The 25,653-nt window shown below is 35.7% G+C and overlaps 1 protein-coding gene and 1 pseudogene across 8 annotated transcripts in view; one reads left to right on the plus strand and one right to left on the minus strand.

The window, feature by feature from the left end:
• Window positions 1–25,653, plus strand: part of HFM1 (helicase for meiosis 1) — a 95,059-nt gene that overhangs the window by 41,470 nt on the left and 27,936 nt on the right. For 7 of the 8 annotated variants that reach the window (XR_007154740.1, XM_047870672.1, XM_047870673.1 and 4 more), the window contains 10 exons: window positions 294–385; window positions 2,521–2,627; window positions 2,719–2,766; window positions 3,363–3,460; window positions 3,544–3,675; window positions 6,177–6,262; window positions 7,142–7,225; window positions 7,379–7,536; window positions 8,977–9,080; window positions 9,685–9,831. Coding sequence is in view for 7 of the 8 variants with exons in the window: in XM_047870672.1 (XP_047726628.1) it covers window positions 294–385; window positions 2,521–2,627; window positions 2,719–2,766; window positions 3,363–3,460; window positions 3,544–3,675; window positions 6,177–6,262; window positions 7,142–7,225; window positions 7,379–7,536; window positions 8,977–9,080; window positions 9,685–9,831 (1,056 nt within the window). In the remaining variant the exon portion in view is untranslated. The remainder of the gene's footprint in view (window positions 1–293; window positions 386–2,520; window positions 2,628–2,718; window positions 2,767–3,362; window positions 3,461–3,543; window positions 3,676–6,176; window positions 6,263–7,141; window positions 7,226–7,378; window positions 7,537–8,976; window positions 9,081–9,684; window positions 9,832–25,653) is intronic. The other variant, XM_047870674.1, reaches the window with a different exon arrangement.
• Window positions 17,722–18,605, minus strand: LOC125172495 (homeobox protein NANOG-like; annotated as a pseudogene).

Consider the following 25,653-nt stretch of genomic DNA (forward strand, 5'->3'; position numbering starts at 1 on the left):
ATCCCACACTGACCATTCTCTTAGGTTTTAATTTCCTCTGAACTTAAGGTTGTATATATAAACATTATCATTAACTGGATTTTGTCCTCTAGTCTAGCTATTTTGCATGTAGCCATCTCCCTAGTCAACCTATAAATTCCAGACACTGTGTCTTTGAGATTTTTTGGTGTGTCTTTTTACCTGATGCTGTTATAGGTACAGAATACATGTTAAGGAATCTTTGTTAAACTGATGAAAAAGCAGGTTGCTTCAACTGATGGAGTCAATGTTCCTTTTTTCATCTTTTTCCACAGAGGCAGGAAGATTGATGGCTTGGTATTATATTACATTTGAGACAGTGAAGAAATTTTGTACCATCAGTGGAAAAGAGACTTTATTAGATCTGGTAAATTAGTTGTCACTAGAAAATAAATATGTAATGACATAGTATAAAATAATATTGGGGAAACAACTAATTTGCATATCTCTTGCAACTTAAGATTGAGCAGATAAGAAAGCATTTCTTTTTTTTTTTTTAACTTTTTAATGTTTATTTATTTTTTTGAGAGAGAGAGAGAGAGAGAGACAGACAGACAGACAGAGCCTGAATGGGGGAAAGGCAGAGAAAGAGGAGACACAGAATCCAAAGCAGGCTCCAGGTTCTGAGCTGTCAGCACAGAGCTGGATGTGGGGCTTGAACTTGGCGAAGTGTGAGATTATGACCTGAGCCAAAGTTGGATGCTTAACCAACTGAGCCACCCAGGTGCCCAAGAAAGCATTTCTAGTAGTGCTTATGTCTCCCAACCTTATATACCTTTGATCATTAGATATGGAATATTACTCTTTATAATGTATTTTCAATTGTATTTCTGTATCAGGGCTAAGAAAATTTACATACATACCCAAAGTATGGATGGAAACTGCCTTTCAATTTATGTGATAATGCCAATTACCTTGGTAGTGGCTACCAAGTATACTTTGTTGAGAAGGATCCAGGATGATATGGCATGATATATTAGGCCAGTCTGCTGTGAATGAGGGGCAAGTGTGCCATATACTTGTAATTCTTCCCTAAATCTTTTGCATAAGAATAACAATAATAGTAGAAATAGAATAGTATTGATGATAGATCAGAGAAAAGCAGTGATTGTGGAGAAAATGGGAGTGAAAACAAGGTTATACTGAGATATCAACAGGGGGGACAACTTTGCAGCTCCAGCAGTAAATAGTACCATAGTCATGTTGATACCTGACAACTGTATTGGTCCTTTCTCTCTTTACAGGGGACATGAATATGCAATAAGACATTTATTTTTATTCTCAAATTTAACCGTTATTTTTTAAAGTTTATTTATTTATTTAGAGAGAGAGAGAGAGTGCACAAGCAGGGAAGGGGCAGAGAGGGGGAGAGAAAAATCCCAAGCAAGCTCTGTACCATCAGCACAGAGCCAGATACAGGGATCGAACTCAAAAACCGTGAGATCACAACCTGAGCCAAAATCAAGAGTTGGGCTGCTTAATCGACTGAGCCACCCAGGTGCCCCAACCATTAATTTTTATTTAAAATATCTACGTTGATTACTGAGATAAGATTATTATATGAAAAAATGCACAAAATTGATGAAAAGTAGAATGCTTGTATTTTATGTAAATATTATTCTTAACTAAGAAGAAATCAAGAATAATATTAAATTTACTTAATATTTAATATTAAACTAATATTAAATTAACTCATCTTAATTTGAGCTCAGTAAGTGTGTAAGAGAATTAGAAGGGATGTGAGTTTCATGTTACAGATATGAGAAACCAAAGTACAAAGAGTGCTTTGCTCAGTCATCTGACAGAACTAGGCTCTATAACACAAATTTTTTAATATCTAAAGTACTCTTTTCATTACAAAATTAGTCTCAATCAGGATAATGTTTTGCAAACTACAGAAGGGTGAATAATAATATAATAGTAGTAGAAATGAAAGCTACATTTATTGAGTGCTTACTATGTGGTAGGCATGGGACTGAATATTTTAAATTTTATTTTGTTAATCTTTACAATTTTATTGGCATAGTCCCAGTGTGTAACATAACGTCTAGCATATAACAAGTGTTTGTAAACACTTGTTAATGAATGAATGAATGAGTGAATGAATCCTTTAAAAAGCAAAATATATAAAGTAAATCTTTAATTCTGTTATGCTAAATGACAAAGCTGTGATGTCCCAAGGCAGCATGAAAAATAAGTAAATACTGGGGTGCCTGGGTAGCTCAGTTGGCTAAGTGTCAGACTCTTGATTTCGGCTTAGTTCATAAATCTCACAGTCATGAGATTGAGCCCTACGTCAGGCTCTGTGCTGACAGTGTGGAGTCAGCTTGGAATTCTCTCTCCCTCTCTCTCTGCCCTGGCCCTGCTTGCTCTCTCTCAAAATAAATAAATAAACGTTTTAAAAATTAAAAAAAAGGAAAAGAAGTAAATACATAGAAAGAGTATGAAAGGAAAGAAGTAAAGAATGGACATAAATGAATGAGCAAATGTGAAATTTTATAGGTCACAATGATAGCCAGCTGCAAGGAATTTGTAGATGTGCAGTTAAGGATAAATGAAAAGAAAACATTGAATACATTGAACAAAGATCCACATCGGGTAACTATCAGGTATGGAAATATGTTTTAAGTAACTTTTAAAAGGTTTTATTTAGTTAAAATAAGTAGTAATAAAAGTTTTGCCTTGTGTTTTTATTTACAGATTTCCAATGGAAGGAAGAATTAAAACAAGAGAAATGAAAGTAAATTGGTAAAGATGATTGTTAAATGTCTTAAAATACTATTGTTTGTGATTCATATTTCTGAAAGTTTTTTTTTTTAGTTTTAAGCCTTTAAATTTGTTTTCTTTAATACAAAAAGAACATATTTACATAAAACAAGAATATATATCAGAATATAGATGTGAAATTAATGTCCAAAATCTCTTAGACTTCAGTTAAAATAGATAATTTGTGATTTTTTTAAATCAACAAACGTTTTTTTGAGAGTGTGTTCTGCTGAAGCAAGGTAAATGACAGAAAAGAAGCTAAGTTTTTCATCATCAGGAGCTTTCAGGTTGGCTGGAATGAGATTCATGTATATAAAGATAACAGTATAGAAACACATGTAATAAATGTGTATTGAATGTTAGTGGCATTCTGGGAGAGACAAAGAAGGGGACTTTTAGACATTGGAAAGAGAAAGTCAGCAATGACTTGTGACAATAATGATATGAGGTATAGAATCATCTAGTGTCACAGAGATTAAGGCAGAGAGGTATTTAAGAAGAGATAACTTCAATAAATGATATCAAAAACTATGAGATAATAGTTTGTAAAAGGAAATCATGAAATTTCTTTCCCTCAGCCTTATTCAGGCTCAACTAGGATGCATTCCCATACAAGACTTTGCTTTGACCCAAGATACCTCGAAGATTTTCAGAAATGGCTCACGAATTACAAGATGTATGTTACAGGATTAATGGATTTTTCAGTATTTTTTCCAGTAAACTAGGATACTAGATTTAACATCAGAAAATTTTTTTTAGGGTTGTCAGATTTTGTGGCTGTTCAAGAAAAGAAGTTTGCTGTACTGTTGAACAGTTTGATTTTAGCTAAATGTTTTAGATGTAAACTTTGGGAAAACTCTCTGCATGTATCAAAACAGCTGGAAAAAATTGGTAGGTACCAAATACAGGCAGGCAATTTGTCAATGTCTGCAGTTTATTTTATTTTTTATTGTTAGGAAAATTATTCTGTGGTGTTTATAGACTTTAAGAAAAAATGTGTTTGTAGGCCTAAATAAGTACTGTATTTCTCTTGAAAATCTGATTTTTGTTTCCTCCTTGAAGGATTCTATTTGAAATCAATTGGGAAACCCAATAAAAGTGAATGCTCTTATTTTTAAATTTGTTCTCAAACCAAGAGTGAAATTTTGTTTTAGTGATTGGGTAACTCTGTGTTGCTCTCTCTTCCACTTTTATGATTATTTTGGTTTGATCTCAATGATAAGTTACAGAGCTAACAATCCTGGCTATTCCTAATACATTACAGAAAATTATGCCATCTAATTATATCTTAACTTTTCCTCTTTTTTTTCAGTAACAGCACAATATTTGTACTTATCTTCATAGAGACTCTGCAGACAAAAGATTGTGCCTAATTATTTCCTATCTATTGAGATCTAACTTGGGTATGAACTGAAAAACTATGGAGTATGTCAATTACAAAGATTAGGGTATAACTAAAGTCCTCTAGAGTTTTCTAGCTTGGTGCCTTTGACTTTGTGACCCTTACCCTTTCCTAGATACCTAGAACTCTAAGAAGAGAGTTGTTATATTCCATGACTGACAGCTTTGTTAGCTTTATAATTTTACATGCATCTTTGGGACATTAAAAATTATATAATGGGTTATTAGGGATTGTCTCATTATTCCTTAGAACAAAGTTCTCCAGCTATTTTGTGAGGAAGTCCTTTTTTATTTCCTTGAGGTTTGAAATCAGTGGGATGGCAGAGGACTAATTAGTCCTCTGGGGGGGAAATAGAAACTGGGGGGAAATAGGGATTGGCTGGTGAAAGTAAGGTCAAATTAGAGGAAAGGTTCCTGACATTAAGGTTCACCTTTCTGTGGAGGTCCTGGCAAACCAAATGCTGCTCCCATCTCACAAAGATGAGTTCTAAATTGAGAAGGAGGTTCCATACAACATTAGGAAATGGCAACTTATAGAAAAATTTTGAAATTAGATTAAATGGTTACTAATAAAATTACTAATGAAAAAGCCAGCCTGTCTGACTTTCTAGAATATTGTCAATCAGGGATCATTTGCATTCTTTCCCTTCCAAATTGTCAAACACTAATGTATTTTTCATACTTACTTAGTACAGCTGAAGAGAAGGAAGCAAAAATCGCCCAGCAAAACTCATATAATAGAAAAGTGAGGGAATCCAAACAAAAAAGCAAATCTAAGTTCTTATTGAGTATCAGGGGGAAAAAATGAATGCATATTGATTTTCAACAATGTTTATAAAAAATTAAAATTCAGGAAAAGTTTTAAAGGAAAATGAACATGAAGGAATTATTAATACTAGGAGTGGTATCTTAAGAATGAATAAGAGAAATTCCCAAGGATAGTTAAGGATCTGGAAAAAGAATAGTGTAATATTCCCACCAGTAATGTATGTGCCTTAGACAACATGGTAATATTTTGGAACTTTGTACTTCTGACAGTATCTCCTATTTGGGGGTTTGGTTAAATTCATTTATGAGTGTAAGAATTTTAAATTCCAGTTTCTTAAAGCATAAAGAAACAGGGAAGATACAAATATGGAAATGAACTTGATGTACTTGAAGAACAAAATTAAAACCAATGTGACTAGAGAGTTAGTCAGCAAAAGAATGGTAGGAAATTAACTAGAGGGATAGGTAGACTGTGGTCAAGTCAGATAGGTAAGGGATTTTGGCCATGGTAGGAAATTTTCACTTTATTCTAAATGTAATGAAATTTTAGACAGAAGAATAAAGTTATCTGATTTCAGTACAGAAACAGAGAACTCTTTCTAAGATACAAATGTTCAGATGGGGCAGCTGGGTGGCTCAGTCGGTTAAGCATCCCAACTTCGGCTCAGGTCATGATCTCACAGTTGGTGAGTTAGAACCCCACATTGGACTCTGCTGTCAACACAGAGCCCACTTTGGATCCTCTGTGTCCCTCTGCTCCTTCCTTATTCTCTCTCTCCCTCTCTCTCTCCCTCTCTCTCTCCCTCTCTCTCTCTCTCTCAAAAATAAACATTAAAAAAAATGCTCAGAGAATGATAGCTTTATGAAGCAATATTCCCATCCATGAATCATGTTTTTTTCAAACATGAGTATAACAATAGGAATCTCTTGGTACTTGCTCTGTGGATGACATATGATAAAAATAAGGGTTGCGTCATCATGTGGACTAGAGTTCCTTTTCTATAAAATGAATACATGTTTTATTTTAGTTTGAAAAAATAAATATGAACAATTGAATAAATGTCACAGCCCAATTAATCCAACTGAAAACTTAAAAAAAAAACTTTAAAAATTAGTTCTTATTCTAGATCTTTTAAAATATTTTTTTTACTATTGAAAACTTAAGTATAGATTTAGTTTAAAATGGATTGTTTAAAAACTGCTGTTTGATTAATTTTCCACAGGTATAACATTGTCAAATGCAATGGTAAATGCAGGTTTGACCTCCTTTAAAAAAATAGAAGAAACAGATGCAAGGGAGCTTGAACTGGTATTTAATATTCACTTACTACTAATGTTATGTGAATTTTATCTAAATTTTAAAGCCTACCTTTTATTTATTTTTATGTTATATTATTTTTTTTAATTTACATCCAAATTAGTTAGCATATAGTGCAACAATGATTTCAGGAGTAGATTCCTTAGTGCCTCTTACCCATTAGCCCATTCCCCCCCACACCCTCTCCAGTAACTCTCTGTTTGTTCTCCATATTTATGAGTCTCTTATGTTTTGTCCCCCTCCCTGTTTTATATTATTTTTGTTTCCCTTCTCTTATGTTCATCTGTTTTGTCTCTTGAAGTCCTCATATGAGTGAAGTCATATGATATTTGTCTTTCTCTGACTAATTTCACTTAGCATAATACCCTCCAGTTCCATCCACCTAGTTGCAAATGGCAAGATTTCATTCTTTTTGATTTCCAAGTAATACTCCATTGTATATATATACTACATCTTTATTCATTCATCCATCGATGGACATTTGGGCTCTTTCCATACTTTGGCTATTGTTGATAGTGCTGCTGTAAACATTGGGGTGCATGTGTCCCCTTGAAACAGCACACCTGTATCTCTTGGATAAATACCTAGTAGTGCAGTTACTGGGTCGTAGGGCAGTTCTATTTTTAGTTTTTTGAGGAACCTGCATACTGTTTTCCAGAGTGGCTGCACCAGCTTTCATTCCCATAAAGCCTACCTTTTATATCTTTATTTCTTCTAACCTTTTATATCTTTATTTCTTCTAAAAAATACTTTCTTGTGGTCATAAGTTATTTAAAGTTTTGGATAATAAGCATTATTAAAACTATTGACTATTTTACTAAAAGAACTTCTGGTGTTGTGGTAAGAATATAATGACATAAATGTTTTTAGATTTTAAATAGACACCCTCCTTTTGGAACGCAAATAAAAGAAACAGTGATGTATCTACCAAAATATGAACTTGAAGTGGAACAGGTAAATATTTTGGTTTTGTTTGTTTGTTTTTGTTGTTTTTTAGGTACTTTCATTGTCTTTTCAGGAATAAATCTATCTCTAGCTGACTTGGAACTGAATATGAGCAGTAAGGTTATTTTTAACTTTTTATTCCTATCTTTTTTTTTTTTTAAGATTGCAAGATATAATGATACCATGGCAGAAATATTAGTGACCATTATATTAAGAAACTTTAAACAGCTACAAACTAAAAGAACAGCACCAGATTCTCACTATGTTACCTTAATCATAGGTGATGCAGATAATCAACTGGTTTTCAAGCACAAAATTATGTAAGTGTATAATTTCTATTTGATTTTATTTTTAAGTGTATACTATTAAAAGAAAAATTCTGAGAAAGAGTAATAAAATCACTGGCAGATCAATTAAATTACATTTTCCTTACACTGTAGTAGGGTTGTTTCTCCACTTGTCCTTTAAAGAAGTTATTAACTCTGGGTTCGTTGTTAGTACTCAAATGAATAAAGTGTGAAAGCTATCACCATGGTTTGAAACAAGCGAATAAATGACCATTAGGGGTGGCTGTAGTCCATTGTTGCTGAACTTTCTTACTTTGTTGCTTTTCTCCATTCATGACTTTACTACTCTGATTATCTTTCTCCTACTCCTTTAAGATACATCTTCTATTTCCAAATTAAAATGTAACAACCTACTGTAGCTCCACTGTAGGATCCAGGCAACCAGATCAAATATGTAAAGGAGGTACCTTCATGCTAGTTATCTAGCATGCCATTCTGTAATTCTTACATCAGCCTTTTTTCTAATACTGTTATTTTCTCCCAGGATGTCATAAGCAAACTCTAAGGATATCAGTTATAGCTGATATAGCTATATATAGCTGATATAGCTAATAGTTTTTGAGCACTTAGTAGGTTAAGGTATTGAATTATTTAATCTTTGTATAGGTAGGTGCTATCATTATCTACATTTAATAGAGAAGGAAATTGAGACTAAGAGAGTTTAATTAATTTGTCCAAGGGCATATAGATAGTTTATAGCAAAGTCTAGATTTGAGCCTAAGCATTCTGAGTCCAGAGGCTATGTTCCTAATTATATTGATTTACTTATAAGTTCAGGAATGGCATTGACTCTGAAATGGGAAACTCCTCATTGTTGCCAGAGTACTGGAGGATACCATCCTGAAATGTTCTATGCAAGATTCCTATAGGAATTACAGTGTCTGATAGGATATCCCTTTCACTGTTAACTACTCTCCTGCAACTAGCCATGACACATTTGTAGAGAATATGTCATTATACAAATCTTTGTTCTCTGTGAAAATTAAATCTGATTATAGTCTTGACTATTTAAGGCTAAAATAAGTTCAGTCACAATATTGGTTGCTGGTTTGTGATGTTACTGGATATGAGCTATTTTATATTAATTTTAAAGATACTAAAGTTCTCACAAATTTGTGTAACCTGTGTATAGCCATTTAAAAGTGGTAGTGATTTAGGGGCAAGCTCTTGTGTGGTTGACAGCAACTATGTGTTCAGGTGGGCCTGAAATGAGGCAATGCAGTTTGGAATCAGCTGTTTGGTCAATGGTTGTGGTATCTCCACTGACACCCCATTTCTCCCCTCAGAATTTGTAGCAAGTGATTTTCAGTATTGACTTTAGTTTACTATGAGATAGGACTTATCTAAGGGTCAATAATATTATTTCATTTAGTATTTGGATCACTATTTAAATGATAACTTATTCTTTTTCAGGGATTCTGTTTTGCTAAGAGCTGGAAATTGGACTAAAAAGATTGATGTGAGGAGAGCTTTTAAATCTGAAGATCTTAGCATAAATCTAATTAGTTCTGAATATGGTAGGTTCATCGAAGTAATGAACACATGAATGTAAAGCATGTGATAGCATTTAAAAGTTATTTCTTTCATGCTGAAACAGAAAAACAATTTAAATGATATTGTGTAAAAATAATTCATTTAAATACTATGAATAATTTTAAGGGAAGTTTCATGTATTTAGAGATATAAAAGGTAGCATGGACTAAGATAACAAAATTAAAATTTTATTTGTTCATTTATAGGTATTTTAATTTCCAAGATGAATTTTGAACTTGTAGGAACTTTGATTTTTATTTTTATGATGATAGATGTATAAATTTCATTATATTTTTAATGCCTTTTTTAAAACATTTTTACTTCCTGGACTTGTTGGCTCTTTCATTTCAAAAGGTATAGAAATGGGTGATGAGTATTAAGGAGGGCACTTGTTCTGATGAGCACTGTGGGTCATATGTAAGTGTGTAAATTCTACACCTGAAACTAATATTACACTGTATGTTACCTAACTAGAATTTAAATACAAACTTGAAACCAACTCACCAACAAATAAGAACAAATAGATGGTCTCATGGCTAGATTTATACAACTTAAATTAGCACTTGTATACTTTTTTCCTTTTTCCAGTTGGACTTGATATACAGCAGAAATTTACAGTCTTTTACTTAGGACCTAAGAGGTTTGGAAATCAAATAATTATGCAAAAAAAATCAGAAACAGAGATTTCCCATTCGAAACATTCAAATAGATCTACTATAACAGGATCCAATAAAGGTAAATAGCTATATTTATTCTTGTTTTGCCCTAAAGCAAAGTTACGGCCAGGGAGGAGTATCAGTGTTACAGTTCTGTTCCATTCAGATGTGGATACTCTGGAATTAGATGCTTAAGCTTCATAATAATTGAGTTAATAATATATAGCAGGAATTCTTTCTTATAATTAATATTTGTCATATTGGAGTGATATATGTAGCACAAATTATTTGGCTAGTTTTTTGATATACAGTGCCTCTTTTTTATACCCACTATATTGTTACGGCCATTGTTGGGGGAGAGCAAGTGATTTACAAAACTGTAGATTTGATGAGGTAAACCAGATGACAGTAAACTTAAAAATTTTTATTATGGAACATTTCAACTATGCACAAAAGCAAACAGACACGTATAATGAACCTTTATATGCTCATCACCCACCTTAAACAATGATCAACTCATGGCTTATATTGTCTATACCTCTCTTTAGTTTTCCCCTTCTATAGTTTGAAGAAAATCAGGTATCCTATCATATCCTCTGTAAATGTCTTAGTATATATTTGTAAATGGTAAGGATTTAAGAACAATTATCTCATAAGTGCAGCTTTATCATCTTAATACTATCTAGATATACCAGATTGGCTCCTGAATCCTTTTGGTCTGTCCCTAGTACTTTTGAGAGCTTCCTTAATGTATGGGATGCTATGATATTCCAGGCTTACCATGTGTATTTCTAGCCCCAAATCTGTAATAAGCCTTTTCTCCAAGGATCCTTGGTTTCTTTTAGTGATAAATATGTTTCCAAGATCACAGTCTGTGGGCTAGAGGAGCTCATTGCTATTATGTGATCTTTATCTCTTGGCTTTTTTTTTTCATGCACAGAATTAGGAAATATGTGATTTTTGTTTGTGTTTAGAGATAAAATACATAAGTAACCCATGCTTAAATGTCTAAGTCAAATTCAGGGCTATAGGGTTTATCCTTAAATGCAATTATTAGTATATCCTTCTTCCCATGCTGAGAAATTTGCTTCTCAGTGACTCCAGAAATGATGGAATGTCACTCATTTTCTTTATTCCACATTATACACACAACAAATAGTCTCAGAATAACAAACCAAACTCCATTCTTAATATAATTGTTAAAAATAGCTTAAGATTTTTGTGGAGATATTTTTGTTCTTAGAATATAACTCACTAGGCATGTATAATCAAATTACTGTGTTTTAAGTTACTTGGAATAGATCTGTATGTGGCTGTGCCACTAACTGGATACATTTTGTTTTGATTTTATTTATTAAAAAAATTTTTTTAATGTTAATTTTTTTGAGAGAGGGAGAAAGTGTGCTCAAGCAGGTTAGGGGCAGAGAGAGGGGGACACAGGATCCAAAGCAGGCTCTGTGCTGACGGCAGTGAGCCTGATGTGGGGCTTGAACCCGGGAACTGTGAGATCATGACCTGAGCCAAAGTTGGATGCTTAACCAACTGAGCCACCGAGGTGCCCTTGTTTTATTTTATATTATATTTTATTTTATGTTTTTAGAATAACTTTTAGGAATTTTCTTTTATAGTAATGTAAAGCATTTACATGGTTCTATAGTTAAATCTATAAAGCAAAAACTGAATGTTGTTAACTTGAGGCATCCAGTTCACTGCTTTGGCACAGTAAGGGGAGCAATTAATAGGTACTGGGAACGTGAGAGCAATGGCTCCTACCAAAGTAACCTAAACAACTATGCTTTCTGAATAGTATTGGTAGTTATGATAAATAGTAACTGCAGAGGGGGCACCTGGGTGGTTTAGTTGGTTAGGTTTCTGACTTCGGCTCCGGTCATGATCTCATAGTTCATGGGTTCTAGCCCCACACACTGGGCTCTGTGCTGACAACTCAGAGCCTGGAGCCTGCTTCAGATTCTGTGTCTCCCGCTGTCTCTGCTCCTCTGCTGCTCACACTCTGTCTCTCAAAACTGAATAAACGTTAAAAAAATTATTTAAAAAAAAAGCAGAAGTGAATGAAATATAGAATGCAAATGTGCAGCAGAAAAATCAACAAAGCTAAGATTTGGTTCTTTGAAAAGAATAAATTTAAGAAGCCCTTATCAAGACTGATAAAGAAATAAATATAAATTAACAATATTAGGAATGAAAAGGGGGATACCATTACAGACATCAAAAAGTTAAAGATATTATAAATAAATTTATACCAATAAGTCTGACATAATTTGGGTGAAAATGAATAAATCCTTGTGAAGCAAAACTTGCCCCTCACAGAAAAAATAGAAAATTTGAGTAGTCTGATACTTGTAATGAAATTTAAGCAATTGAAAATCTTTCGACAAAGAAATCCTAAGGGTCAGATGATTTCACTGGTAAATTTCTGCAAACATTTAGGAAAAAATATCAAACTTACCCAAACTTATTCAGAGAATAGAAAAGAAAGAATATTTTCTAATGTTTTAATTTTTTAAAGCAAGTCCAACATGATCTTTATTTCAAAACCTGACAAGGACATTAAAAAAAAGGGGGAAATTATTCACCAATCTTTCTCATGGATGTACATCCAAAAGTTCTTAACAAAATATTAGCAAGTTGAATCCAACCATATATTTTAAAAGCATAATATAGCACTATTAAGTATGGCTTATTCCATGTATGCAAGAGTATCTTAGCATTCAAAGATGGATCAGTGTATTTCACTACATTAACTGGCAAAAAACAAAACAGAACAAAACAAAAAAACCCCAACCAACCGTGTGGTCTTCTTGACAGAGATCAGAAAAGTTTGACAAAAATTCAGTGCTCATTTTTATTAAAAAGTATATACATGTAACAAATGTCATACACAGTAATGAAATAGTTTAAAATGTTTCCTATTTAGATGGAGAATGATACAAGAGTGTTCTCTATTACAATTTCCATTTAATGTTGTGCTAGAAGTTCTGCTCAGTACAGTTATATAATAAAAAAATAAAAGTGGCAAGGATTGGGAAGAACTAAATAAGCTGTCATTACTTGAAAGCAACATGATTATGTATCTAGAAAATCCAAAAGACTAGAGACACACTGTTAGAATTAACATGGAAGTTTAGAAATACACTGGATACAGAGTCAATATTAAACAAACCTGTGCAATAGCATTAAAAAGAATAAATTATTTAAGAATACATTTAATAAAATTAGTGTAAGATATGAACAGAAACTACAAAACACCATTGAGAGAAGTTAAAAAAGACCTAAATATATGGAAAGGTATCCCATGTTCATGGATTGGAAGTCTTAATATTGTTAAGATGGCAACATTTTCCAATTCACAGATTCAGTGCCATCTCTGTCAAAATCCCAGCTGTGCTTTTGGAAGAAATTCATAAGCTGGTTTTAAAATTCATATGGGAATGTAAGGGTCCAAATTAGCCAATCAGTCTTGAAAAAAAAAAAAGAGGACTCATAATTCCTGGTTTCAAAGTTTATTTATGTGTTTTGAGAGAGAAAGCAAGAGAGCACAACCACAGAATGGGCAGAGAGAGAGGGAGAGAGAGAATCCCAAGCAGGCTCCACACTGTCGGGACAGAGCCCAACATGGGCTTGAACCCATGAACCATGAGATCATAATGAGCTGAAATCGAGAGTCAGATGCTTAACAGACTAAGCCACCCACACACATTCTTTGTTTTTTAAAGTTTATTTTGAGAGAGAAAGCAATGGAGCAAAAGCAGCAGAGGGGCAGAGAAAGAGGAAGAGAGAGAATCGCAAACAGTCTCCACACTGTCAGCACAGAGCCCACATAATTCCTGATTTCAAAACTTACTACAATGCTATGGTAATCAAGACAATGTGGGACTGGCATAATAATGGACACAGATTAATGAAATATAATTAAGAGTACAGAAATAAACCCATACATTGGTGGTCAACTGATTTTGGACAAAGATGTCAAACCATTCAAGGGGGAAAGAATAGGCTTTCAACAAATAGGGCTAGGCAACTTGATATTCAGTTGCATTAATTATACAATAATTACTTTATATCATTTACAGTATTACTTCATACCATAAATACTTCATACCATATATAAAAATTAACTCAAAATGGGTGAAAGACCTGAAAGTAAGAGTTAAAGTTATGAAAGTCGTAGAAGAAAACATAGGTTTGTATCTTCATGACCTTGGATTAGACAGTGGTTTCTTAGATATGATACATGAAGCTCAAGCCGCTAAAAAGATGAATTGGACTTTATCAAGATTAAAAACATTTTTGCTTCAAATAATACTATCAAAAAAGTGGAAAGACAATCTAAAGAATGGGAGAAAAATATTTGCAAATTATATCTGATTGCAAATTATGTATAGACTAGTATATATACAGAAGTCTTATAACTCAACAATAAAAAAGCAAATAACCAAATTCAAACAGGTCAAAAGATGTGAATAGGTATTTGTGCAAGGAAGAGCTACAAATGGCCAACACACATGAAAAATTGCTCAACATCATTAGTCAATATGGAAATGCAAATCACAACCACAGTGTGATACTACTTCCCACCTACTTTAGTCAAAAAGGTGGACAATTAAAAAAAAAAAGGCAGACAAAAATAAGTGTTGATGAGGATGTAGAGATATTGAAACCCTCATAACACTGTGAGTGGGAATGTAAACTTGTGCAGCTGCTTTGGAAGACAGTTTGCCAGTTCCTCCAGAAGTTAAACATAGAATTACCATGTGACCCAGCAATTCCTTTTCTGGGTTTATAATTCCGAAAGAATTGAGAACATACAAAAACTAGTACGTGAATGTTATAGCAACATTATTCATAATAGCCAAAAAGTAGAAACAACTGAATGTTCATCAACTGATGAATGGATAAGTAAATTGTATTAGAACTATATAAGGGGATATTCAGCCATAAAAAAGAATAAACTACTGATGCAAGGATGAATGCTAAAACACTATGCCAATGAGAGAAGCCATTCAAAAAATATCAGATAGTGTTAGATTCCATTTATATGAAAAGTCTAGAATAAATAAATCTATAAAGATAGGAAGCAGATTAGTAGTTGCAGAGGGTGGGGTAGGAAGAAATAAGGAGTAACTACTAATAGGTATGTGATTTTTTTTTTTTAAGTGATAATGTTCTGGACTTAGATACTGATAATGGTATACAACCTTGAGAATATACTAAAAACCTACTGAATTGTACACCTTAAAAGGGTGGATTTATAGTATGAATTATATTTCAACTAAAAATTTTGAAAAATAATTACCACATACCAGTAAACAAAAAAGAGATAGAAATCATAATTTTAAAAATACCATTTATAGCATCAGAAATCAGTTTAAGAAAGACAATTTAGAATTAGAGCTGCACAAAGATAGTATAAAGTCAGAGCTGTCAGTTGGCCATCCTTTACCACATGCAGGATTACAGACAGCTGGACTATGGAAGAGAAGACTAAAGTAGAGATACAGAGAGGTGCAAAGGCAAAAATGCCAGAGCTAGGTTTCTGATGACTTTCAGTTTCTTGGTTTCAGTCCCTTCTGATGCCTAGCTGAATTGCTGCTTTGGATTCTGTGATGTATCTATGTTCATGTAACACATTTCCCCCACTCACCAGCTGTTTTTCTTTAAAATAGCTTGAATTGTTTGTTACTTACAATGTAGTGAGAAGTTGGAATGTTTACTATACTTCCTGCTAGCTTGAGCCTTTTAAAAATTTTTTTAATTTATTTTTGAGAGAGAGAGACAGAGCGTGAGCAGGGGAGGAGCAGAGAGAGAAGGAGACACAGAATCCAAAGCAGGCTCCAGGCTCTGAGCTGTCAACATAGAGCCCAACTCAGGGCTCAGACTCACAAACTGTGAGATCATGACCTGACCTGAAGTCGGATGCTTAACCGACTGAGCCACCCAGGTTCCCCAAGCATGAGCCTTTTATGAGGACAAAAGTTCCCCACATATTTAGAACAATCCTGTGGAAAACAGATAAAAGATGCTTCCTATCATACAAATAATGTTTTATTACACACACTCACTTACACATGCACCCTTCACATACACATACACATAACCATCCCAAATCTTATGAACATTCCAATTATAGTAAACCCTTGATTTGTGCACATAATTCTTTCTGGAAACATGCTTGTAATCCCAAGCACTTGTATATCAAAGCAAAGTTCCCCATAAGAAATAATGGCAACTCAGATGATTCATTCCACCACCCAAAAATAGTCATATAAAAATGATTACAATGCTGTAATATAATACAAAATAATAAAGAAAATACAAAATATAAAGAAAAATAAACAACCTGCACTTAACCTCTGAAAACCTTCATGGCTGGTGTGAGGGAGATGAGAGAGGAAGTTTTTTGTGTAGGATGACTTTCACTGTCACTAATGAAATCATTGCTGTCTGTTGGCTCAATGGAATCTTTTTCTTTTCCTGCAATTTTAACAAGGAACCTATCCAATGACACTTACTTTTGCCTCCTTCTGAGGAGGAAATGTGACATTGTGTTGTCGTTAAACAGATTCATTGCTCGCACTGATACAACCTTAGGGGGTGCTTTTCTGTAAAATTTTGTACTGCTTACCACATTTTACACATCTCTCTAGTCTCATTTTAAGTGAGGGATTCTCTGCCTTTTTCTCCTCCCTGTTTGCAGATGAGATGCACATGTAGACCCTCTTATAAAATCTTGGAATTTCGGCCACTTGCATACCTCATTTGTACATCTCGATGATTTCCTTCAACTGTAATCATCTCCTTCTCACTGCCTTTCTTTTCAACCTTTATCTGCATGGGGGCCATTGTATACGCTCACACAGATGTTGACTACAGTACAGTATTAACAAACTCTTGTCATATAGTGTACTTAATGTAATTGGCATTAAGGCAGCAGATGAAAGGGTCTATGTTTGCAGGCAGCCTGACCTAGAATGAAGCAAAGCATTCCTAGGCTTATTCTTTTATGGAAAAGCAAAGGACTGTCCATAGGTGCTTTGACAAAAAAATACACTGGTGCCTGTATGGGCATCTTCCAACATTCTGAAAAATCACTGATTCCTGCCAAACTGAGCATCTGAGCATGGGAGATGATCACCCACAATCCCGCAGAGAGAGAAAGAGAGAACCATTGGCTCAGTTGTGATCATACAACATTCAGTGTCACGTACTACTCATATTGCAAGACATTGCTCATTTATCAAGTTAAAATTTATTAGAAATCTTTGCTCGTCTTGTGGAACACTCGCAGGATAAGTTACAGTCCAAGGTTCTACTGCATATAAAAATAGAAGTATGCACCTTAATTTACATAATATAGTTAAAAATTATTTTCATGCTTCCTGTAAGTCTTTGAAAGCATTCTTTTTTTTTTAAGATAAAGTGGGTATTTATTTGTACTTAAACCTATAAACCACCAGCCAAACTGGCCCTATTATCATGATACATTAAAATATAAAACAGCTTTCTACAAATACTGGTTATAATGAACAGGTTAGGAGTTGGGGCAGAGAAAATCAGTGACACACATTATAACTTAACCCTCCACCATTAACAACTGAGGTTGTTAACAAGCCTCACAATCTCAGAAAATACAAATAATCCTTCATCACATGTCTCTGTATTTTTACTTTCTATTCTTGAGGTTAAATTCTGGAGCCTAAAGATATCCAAATTAGTATTAACATCTAGTTATGTATAGCCAGAAACATCTTTTAGCATGTTGTCCGTAGCAACCAAAGCTATGGAATCCTCTTTGATTAGACTCCAACCGTACTCCCTTGATTGACAGAATAAGCATAACGAAAAACAATATCGAGGCAGAGATACTGGACCCTAAAAGACAAATCCTAGGAGAAGTAATATAGCCACCACCCAAATGGAGATTGGCTAATATACTCATTCTCTCGCATCTTCAGGCTGTAGGTTCAGAGGTATTTGGGAATAAATCTATTATTTGCTGAACATTAAAATACTTAGTGGTTTGCTGTATTACACTATGGCTTTCCCGAGCAGTTTCTAAGATGGACTACAAATTGCTGACAGAATTTTGCTAGAACTGGATCTGGGGCTGCAAGGATTCCTCTCCACAGTCATGCAGCTGGTTGTTCCAGGCCTGGTCGTTCCAGGCTTGGGGACACCATGCCTGACTGTTTCAGGAATGGTTGCTCCACGACTGGCCGTTCCAGGTCTGGTTGCTCCATATTGGAAGGTTTCCGGAAGTGTTCATCAGGCATCCCTGGTGATAGGAATAGAAGCCTGGGTATTCTGGAGTTGCAGAGCTGTTCTGAATCACACTGTTATTATTATCTGGACAGTTGCTTTTCTGCCACCTCTTACATTTCATCTTCTGGTTCTGGAACCAGATCTTAACCTGCTTATAGCTAAGGTTCACAATGTTGGAAAGTTCTTGCATCTGCTGGAGATTGAGATATTTCTGCCTCTGAAATCTATCATTAAGTACATATAGCTGGGTCTGAGAGAAGATGGTTCTTATCTTCTGTTTCTTGCCCTGACCTGGATCTTCCTTCTTCACCATGATCTCTGCAGAAGTGGGTAGCACTTTTACTCTGGGACTGGTGGAAGAACCTGCGTTGTCCTGAATAAGCAGATCCATGGAGGAAGGAAGAGGAGAGACAGTCTCTGGGGGAGGGGGTGAGGGAGGGTCTCAGCAGGTGACATTTGCAAGGATGCATAATTTTCTTCAGGCCCATAAATCTCGGGCATTGGAGAAGACTCCCTAGAATTGGGGGCTTCAGGGCAAGGCAGGCATTGGGGCTGAACTGGATCCACGCTCATGTTGCTGAGCTGAGGGTAGAGAAGAAAAAAAAGAGGGAGATACAGGCTTATGTATCTAGATGGAAGAACTTAGAGAAATCTGAGGATCTCTAGATATGAGAGTATCAGGAAAGACAGGATGAAGTGGCATCACCACTGAAGTAGCCAAGCACCACCCAACCCAATTTAGCAAAAAACCCGAAAGCATTCTTTTAGCAGTAGTTTCTCATATATAGTTACAGTCCAATAGATAACTCTTTTGTTAAAGGAAAAATAATTTTGCTCTTTTTAAGATAGAGCAATGTGAAAAATACACTTTTTGGTTTTAAAAAGTTTTAAATATTTTCAGGTCAATTCTTTTTTTTTAATGCCTTATTTTGAGAGTGTGTCTGTGCATGCAAGCATGCACTTGTGTGTGAGTGGGAGAAGGGTAATGGGAGAGGGAGAGAGAGAGAGCCCCAAGCAGGCTCCAGACCCATTGCAGAGCAGAACCCAACTCAGGGCTCCATCTCACAACCAGGAGATCGTGACCTGACCACAACCCACAGTTGGATGCTTAAGCGACTAAGCCACCTAGGCGCCCCAGGTCAATTCTTAATATATGAGGTTTAAGCATTTAAACTTCTTATTCTTTAAATAGATTCATAATAAGAAGTATGGACTTTGTTTAATTTGAAGAAAATTGATTTGACACTAATTCATTTGCATTTACTATGCCATTCTGAGTTGAAAATTTAATATATTTGAAAAATGCAAGGATAAAACAAATGCCTGAGCACTGTGAAAGTATGCAGATTTAAATGCTAGTCAAAATGCATTTAGTTGTTCTTTATACCTTTTGGTGTATAAATACATTAAATTGCAAAACCAAGGACTCCAATTCATAGTGTTAACCTTTTCCTGATAAGTAACAAGATGATAGTATAAGATTTGACAAAAAATTAAGAGGAGATGTTCTCATTTAAAAAATGAAGTTATAAAGTGCATAAATCTGATTAGCATAAATCAGAAACTGCAAAAGTCAAAGTAATATTCTTTTAGAAATACTAACTTCAGTAGCTTAGGCACAGACCACTTATTAAATTTATAATTAGGATGTGAAGCTAAGTGCATCAGGGATTATGTGCCTACTATTACCAGTTTTCCTTAAGATTTTTTTTTCAAGCAACTAACCCTTGCCCCACCAACCCTTATTGATCCTCTTAAAGTCATTTTATTTTATTTTTTAACTTTTTTTTAAAACTTTTATTTATTATTCAGAGACAGAGACAGAGCATGAGCATGGAAGGGGCAGAGAGAGAGGGAGACACAGAGTCGGAAGCAGGCTCCAGGCTCTGAGCTATCAGCACAGAGCCCGACGCAGGGCTCAAACCCATGAACTGTGAGATCATGACCTGAGCCGAAGTTGGATGCTTAACAGACAGCCACCCAGGCGCCCTGTCTTAAAGTCATTTTAAATATTTTCCTTAAATACTGTTCTAGTTGACATTAATAAATTTATGTTTTAAATAAATTTATTTTACTTTAAATACTTAGAATTAGAGGTTTAAAAACATGTAAATTCATATGTGACAAATCTGTGAAAATGTATGTATTTCAGATTATTATAGTGGTGGAGTTATGGGTCTCTTTAATTTTTTTTTTTTTTTTTTTTTACTGTTCATTTATTTTTGAGACAGAGAGAGACAGAGCATGAACGGGGGAGGGTCAGAGAGAGGGAGACACAGATTCTGAAACAGGCTCCAGGCTCTGAGCTGTCAGCACTGAGCCCGATGCGGGGCTTGAAATCACAAACCGCGAGATCATGACCTGAGCCAAAGTCGGCCGCTTAACCGACTGAGCCACCCAGGCGCCCCATGGTCTCTTTAAATTATACCTGAGTATAGCATAGGTCCGTTTTCTTTGAGAGCCTAATTAATTTTTCCAATTGTCAATCTCTGTAAGCTTAAATTTATATTTGCTAACAAGACAAATTAAGACAATTCTCAGGATATGGGAGGTGGGTGGGGATGGGGGAGCACTTACAGTTTCTAAGTACCATTTCTAACAGAAATAAAGTTTTTCTCCCTTAGATAATTAACATCCATGTGCTAATATTCTATAAAGAAATTTGTATACAGTCCTTATTCCTGACAAGATTTGCCAACTCTGCCTTGAATTTTTTGGGATTCTCCAGAATCTCTAAAATTCAGCTCCCAAATGGTGGTTTTTAACCACTGGGAGTAAATATGTGTAGTCATTGTGCACCATCTTGTGGTGACATTTAGAAATACATCTATTAGGAGTCCTTGGATTAAGAGACGAAAGCATTTCCTTATCCCTTATTGCAAAACAACAAGCTATAAGGCACTTCCTCTTACTTTTCCCATCTCCAGCTCCTTCTATTCCTAAAAAAAAATTTTTTTAACATTTATTCATCTTTGAGAGAGAGAGACGGAGCGTGAGCAGGGGAGGGGCAGAGAGAGGGAGACACAATCAGAAGCAGGCTCCAGGCTCTGAGCTGTCAGCACAGAGCCCCGACACAGGGCTTGAACTCATGAACTGTGAGATCATGACCTGAGCTGAAGTCGGACGCTCAACTGACTAAGCCACCCAGGTGCCCCTCCTTCTATTTCTTTACTAAATAAATTAAATGCATTATTTGGGGAAGAACTAAGGTAGCTAGTATAACTAGGGAGGCAGATTGGTTGAGAGATAAGGCTCTGGAATTAAACTACCTTAGTTAGAATCTCAGATTTGATATTTATTATCTGGATAGTCTTGAACATATTACTTAATCTATGTATGAACTACTTTTCTCATCTGTGAAATGGAGATATAATAGGACTGCCTTATAGACAGATAACCAAAGATGAGACATTTGAGGAAAATCTGGAGTATATGAAAGAAAGCCCAAAATAAGTAAACCAAAAATGGATAAAAGAACAACAGGATAATTCAGGAATGTAATAAAACATCATATGAACAAATTAGTAACATCAGAGAAATTAAAGATTTAATTGCAAACATGATACAGAATAGGATGCCATGGGGAGGGAGGAAGAACAATTAGAAAACAACAGTGAACACAGGGAAGTAAAAACTATGGGAAAAAAAAAAAAGCTGGATAACCAGAAGATAAAGTCAGTATGATCTAAATGAAAGCAAAAAGATGAGACAGAAAGTGTAGGAGATAAAGGGAAATATAAGAGTCTGATAGCTGACTAATAACTGTTCCAGAAAGAACGAACAAATCAGAAATAATTTATGAAAATTTCCTACACTTGGAGATATAAATCTGCAGATCAAAAAGGCTTACTCAATACTAGTTAGGATAAATGAAAGAATATCTGTGAAGGGGGAATAATTGCAACATTTTAGAACATCATGGATAAATCATAAATACTTCCAGGGAACAAAAATTGAAATTTTATTAATCTTTATCAGCAGCACTGGATGGTAGAAAATTTAATAGACTTAAAAATCCAGGGGGAAATGATTTTCAACCCTGTGTTCTATACCCAGCCAAACTAGTAAGTGTGAAAGTAATCTTAACACATTCAAGGATTTGGAATGTTTAACTCATAAACATCTTTTCCAAAGCAGTTGCTTGAGGATGAGCACAAGCAGCTAACCAAGCAGTTAACCAAGAAAGAAAAAGTCAGAGGGGTGCCTGGGTAGCTCAGTCAGTTAAGCATCCAACTCTTGATCTCAGCGCAGGTCATGATCTCATGTCTTGTGGGTTCGAGCCCTGCTTTGGGCTCTGCACTGATGGCGTGGACCTTGCTTGAGATTCTCTCTTTCCTTCTCTCTGCCCCTCACCTGCTTTTGTGCGCGCGCTCTCTCTCTCTCTCTCTCTCTCTCTCTCTCTCTCTCTCTCTCAAAATAAACTTAAAAAAAAGTCAAAGAATCCAAGAATATTGGATTCAGTCAAGAAGCTAAATGAAAGGAAGTTCCTGGATGACAACTATAGGGCAGGTCTAGATTGCATTAGGAGGAAGATATAAGGCTCAAGGAAGGAGGTATCTATGAGGGGGAGAATAAATGGCTGGTGTTTCCATGTATTTGTCTTTGTCTTTAAAATATCAAATACACTTAAAAAAAACACTTTAGCTATTGCTAGACTAAAAGAAAGGCAGTAAAACTTGAGAGAAAACAATGTGCTGCTCAAGAAAGAAAAGCACTTCACTTGGTTCTGTATTAAAAATATTTTTACTTTCTGTATAGCTCTTAAATCAGTCCATTCTCTGACTCTACTGCTGCCACCACTCTAGACTGAGTTACCATCATTTTTTTTTTCTTTTTGCCTAGACTCCTATGGTAGCCTTTTTTCAAAATGCAGATTCAGTTATGTCCCTTCCTTGGTTGAAGCTTTGTAGTAACTCCCCATAGGTCTTAGAATAAAAGATCCAAATCATTAACATCCCTACAAGGTTCCATACTGGGACATGTTCGGTCAGTTCCTAAGCATCAGTAGGGTGGCAGCCGCTAGGTAATCTTGCCCCACCTCCATAGAATTGCCTGGTAAGGACATAAGAAACCTAAATGGATCTAGGTAGTGTATTATTTACATAGACAGCAAAACAAGATCATAATGTTCTCAACTGCTTACATTCCTAACCCCACAGGATAACACTGAACTGGAGGGACCAGATGATAGAAATGGTGGTTTGCTTTGTTTTTGAGACATCAACCATAGGCTGCACCTGTACCTTGCAAGACGCAAGGTTGAAAGTCCAGTGCCTTAGTGGAACCAGAGGTGGATGGGAAACTGCTTCATGGCAGTCTCATGCAAGATATGGAGCCTCTTGCAAGCTAAGGAGACAGATGAGAAATGGTTTTTAACACCTCCTTACAAGACTGCCTATCTAGAAATATCCCAAAGAGGATCAGAAGGCATTCTGAAAATGATTGAGTCTTACCTATGTGGCCTATGTGGAGACCTGGAATTGCCAGGGTACCATGGTGGAACCATTCTCCTACAAATGTAGCCTGATCTTTCTCCACTAATCTCATTTTGTGTACTCTCTCTTAGATGCTAAGCATCAGCCACACTGACCTTTCAATTTCTGTGATATGCCATGCTTTCCCTTGTCATAGGGCTTTTGCATATGCCATCCTCTCTGCCTGAAGTACTCTTTCTCCTACCTCTGCCTTCTTAACTCCCATTCTTTTTTTTAATCCTCAACTCAGTTGTTGCTTCTTAGGAAAGCCTTCCAAGACATCCCCTAACCAGAACAGTGCCTCCTGTCATCATATAGCATTGTGTCCCTCTCCTTCATAGCACTCTGAACAATTTTAATTTTATAGTTACTTGTATAATCTTTAAGTAATGATAGTAAAGATAATACATACTCTAATATTTAGTTTATCACTTAATTTAAAAATGCTTTCAGAGGCGCCTGGGTGGTTCAGTCAGTTAAGTGGCTGACTTCAGCTCAGGTCATGATCTCATGGTTCATGAGTTCAAGCCCCACATTGGGCTCTATGCTGACAGCCTAGAGCTTGGAGCCTGCTTCTGATTGTGTTTGTCTCTCTCTGCTCCTTCCCAACTCGCGCTTGTGCTCTCTCTCAAAAAATGAATAAATGTTTAAGGGGCACCTGGGTGGCTCAGTCGGTTGAGAGTCTGACTTTGGCTTGGGTCATGAACTCGCAGTTTTTGAGTTCGAGCCCTGCATCGGGCTCTGTGCTGACAGCTCAGAGCCTGGAGCCTGCTTCCTCTCTCTCTGCCCCTCCCCCACTCATGCTGTGTGTGTGTGTGTCTCTCTCTCTATCAAAAATAAACAAACATTAAAAAAAAATTTTTTTTAATGAATAAACGTTTAAAAACTTAAAATGCTTTCATATACTTAATTTCATTTTATCTTTTCATCTCTGAGATGAACAAAACAGGTATTATTTTTAATCTGTTTTTCACAGATAAGAGCCTATATTAAGACTCATGTTTTCTATTTATTTATTTATTTGTATATTTATTTATTTAAAAGTAGGCCACACCCAACATGAGGCTTGAACTCATGACCCTGAGATTGTAAGTTACATGCTCTACTGACTGAACTTGCCACACCCCCCCCACCAAACTCATGTTTTCTTACTTTAGTTTAGGGTACCCTGTACTTCACCACTGTGTTTTTTGTGTAAATACATTTCATGTAAGGCAGCATGCTGTGAGCCAGAGGGACAAAGAAAATGCTGGAGGGGCTCAAAAGGAGGGAGAAATCACTTCAGATGGAGTGATAAGGATAGATCATGATAAAAGTGCCATTTAAGTTGGCCTTGAAAGTTGATAGACCTCTGATGGATGAAGAAGTGAGGGGCTTCTAAGACGAGGTAATATCAAAGGTACAATCATAGAAAGTCTTGAGACTGTTTGAATAATGGCAAGCGAATGTGTTCTGATGAATTAGGGTTAATATGGGTGCCAGAAAGGGAGGCTAGAATTACATTGTGGAAGACTTTATTTTATTTTTTTTTTTAATTTTTTTTTTCAACGTTTTTATTTTATTTTTGGGACAGAGAGAGACAGAGCATGAACGGGGGAGGGGCAGAGAGAGAGGGAGACACAGAATCGGAAACAGGCTCCAGGCTCTGAGCCATCAGCCCAGAGCCCGACGTGGGGCTCGAACTCACGGACCGCGAGATCGTGACCTGGCTGAAGTCGGAAGCTCAACCGACTGCGCCACCCAGGCGCCCCATACATTGTGGAAGACTTTAAAAAAATTTTTTTTTTCAACGTTTTTATTTATTTTTGGGACAGAGAGAGACAGAGCATGAACGGGGGAGGGGCAGAGAGAGAGGGAGACACAGAATCGGAAACAGGCTCCAGGCTCTGAGCCATCAGCCCAGAGCCTGACACGGGGCTCGAACTCACGGACCGCGAGATCGTGACCTGGCTGAAGTCGGACGCTTAACCGACTGCGCCACCCAGGCGCCCCTGTGGAAGACTTTAAATAGGAATTAATTTTGTTGGCAGTAGGAAGTAACTAACATTTCTAAGTGGGCAAATGATCTGATCAGAGTTGAACTTTAGGAGGACTAATTAAACAACAGTGTGGAGAATAAATTGTAGCTTGATAGGACTAGACAAGGA

This window comes from Prionailurus viverrinus, chromosome C1 (genome assembly GCF_022837055.1).
Source record: "Prionailurus viverrinus isolate Anna chromosome C1, UM_Priviv_1.0, whole genome shotgun sequence".
In the NCBI taxonomy this organism is placed as follows: Eukaryota; Metazoa; Chordata; class Mammalia; order Carnivora; family Felidae; genus Prionailurus; species Prionailurus viverrinus.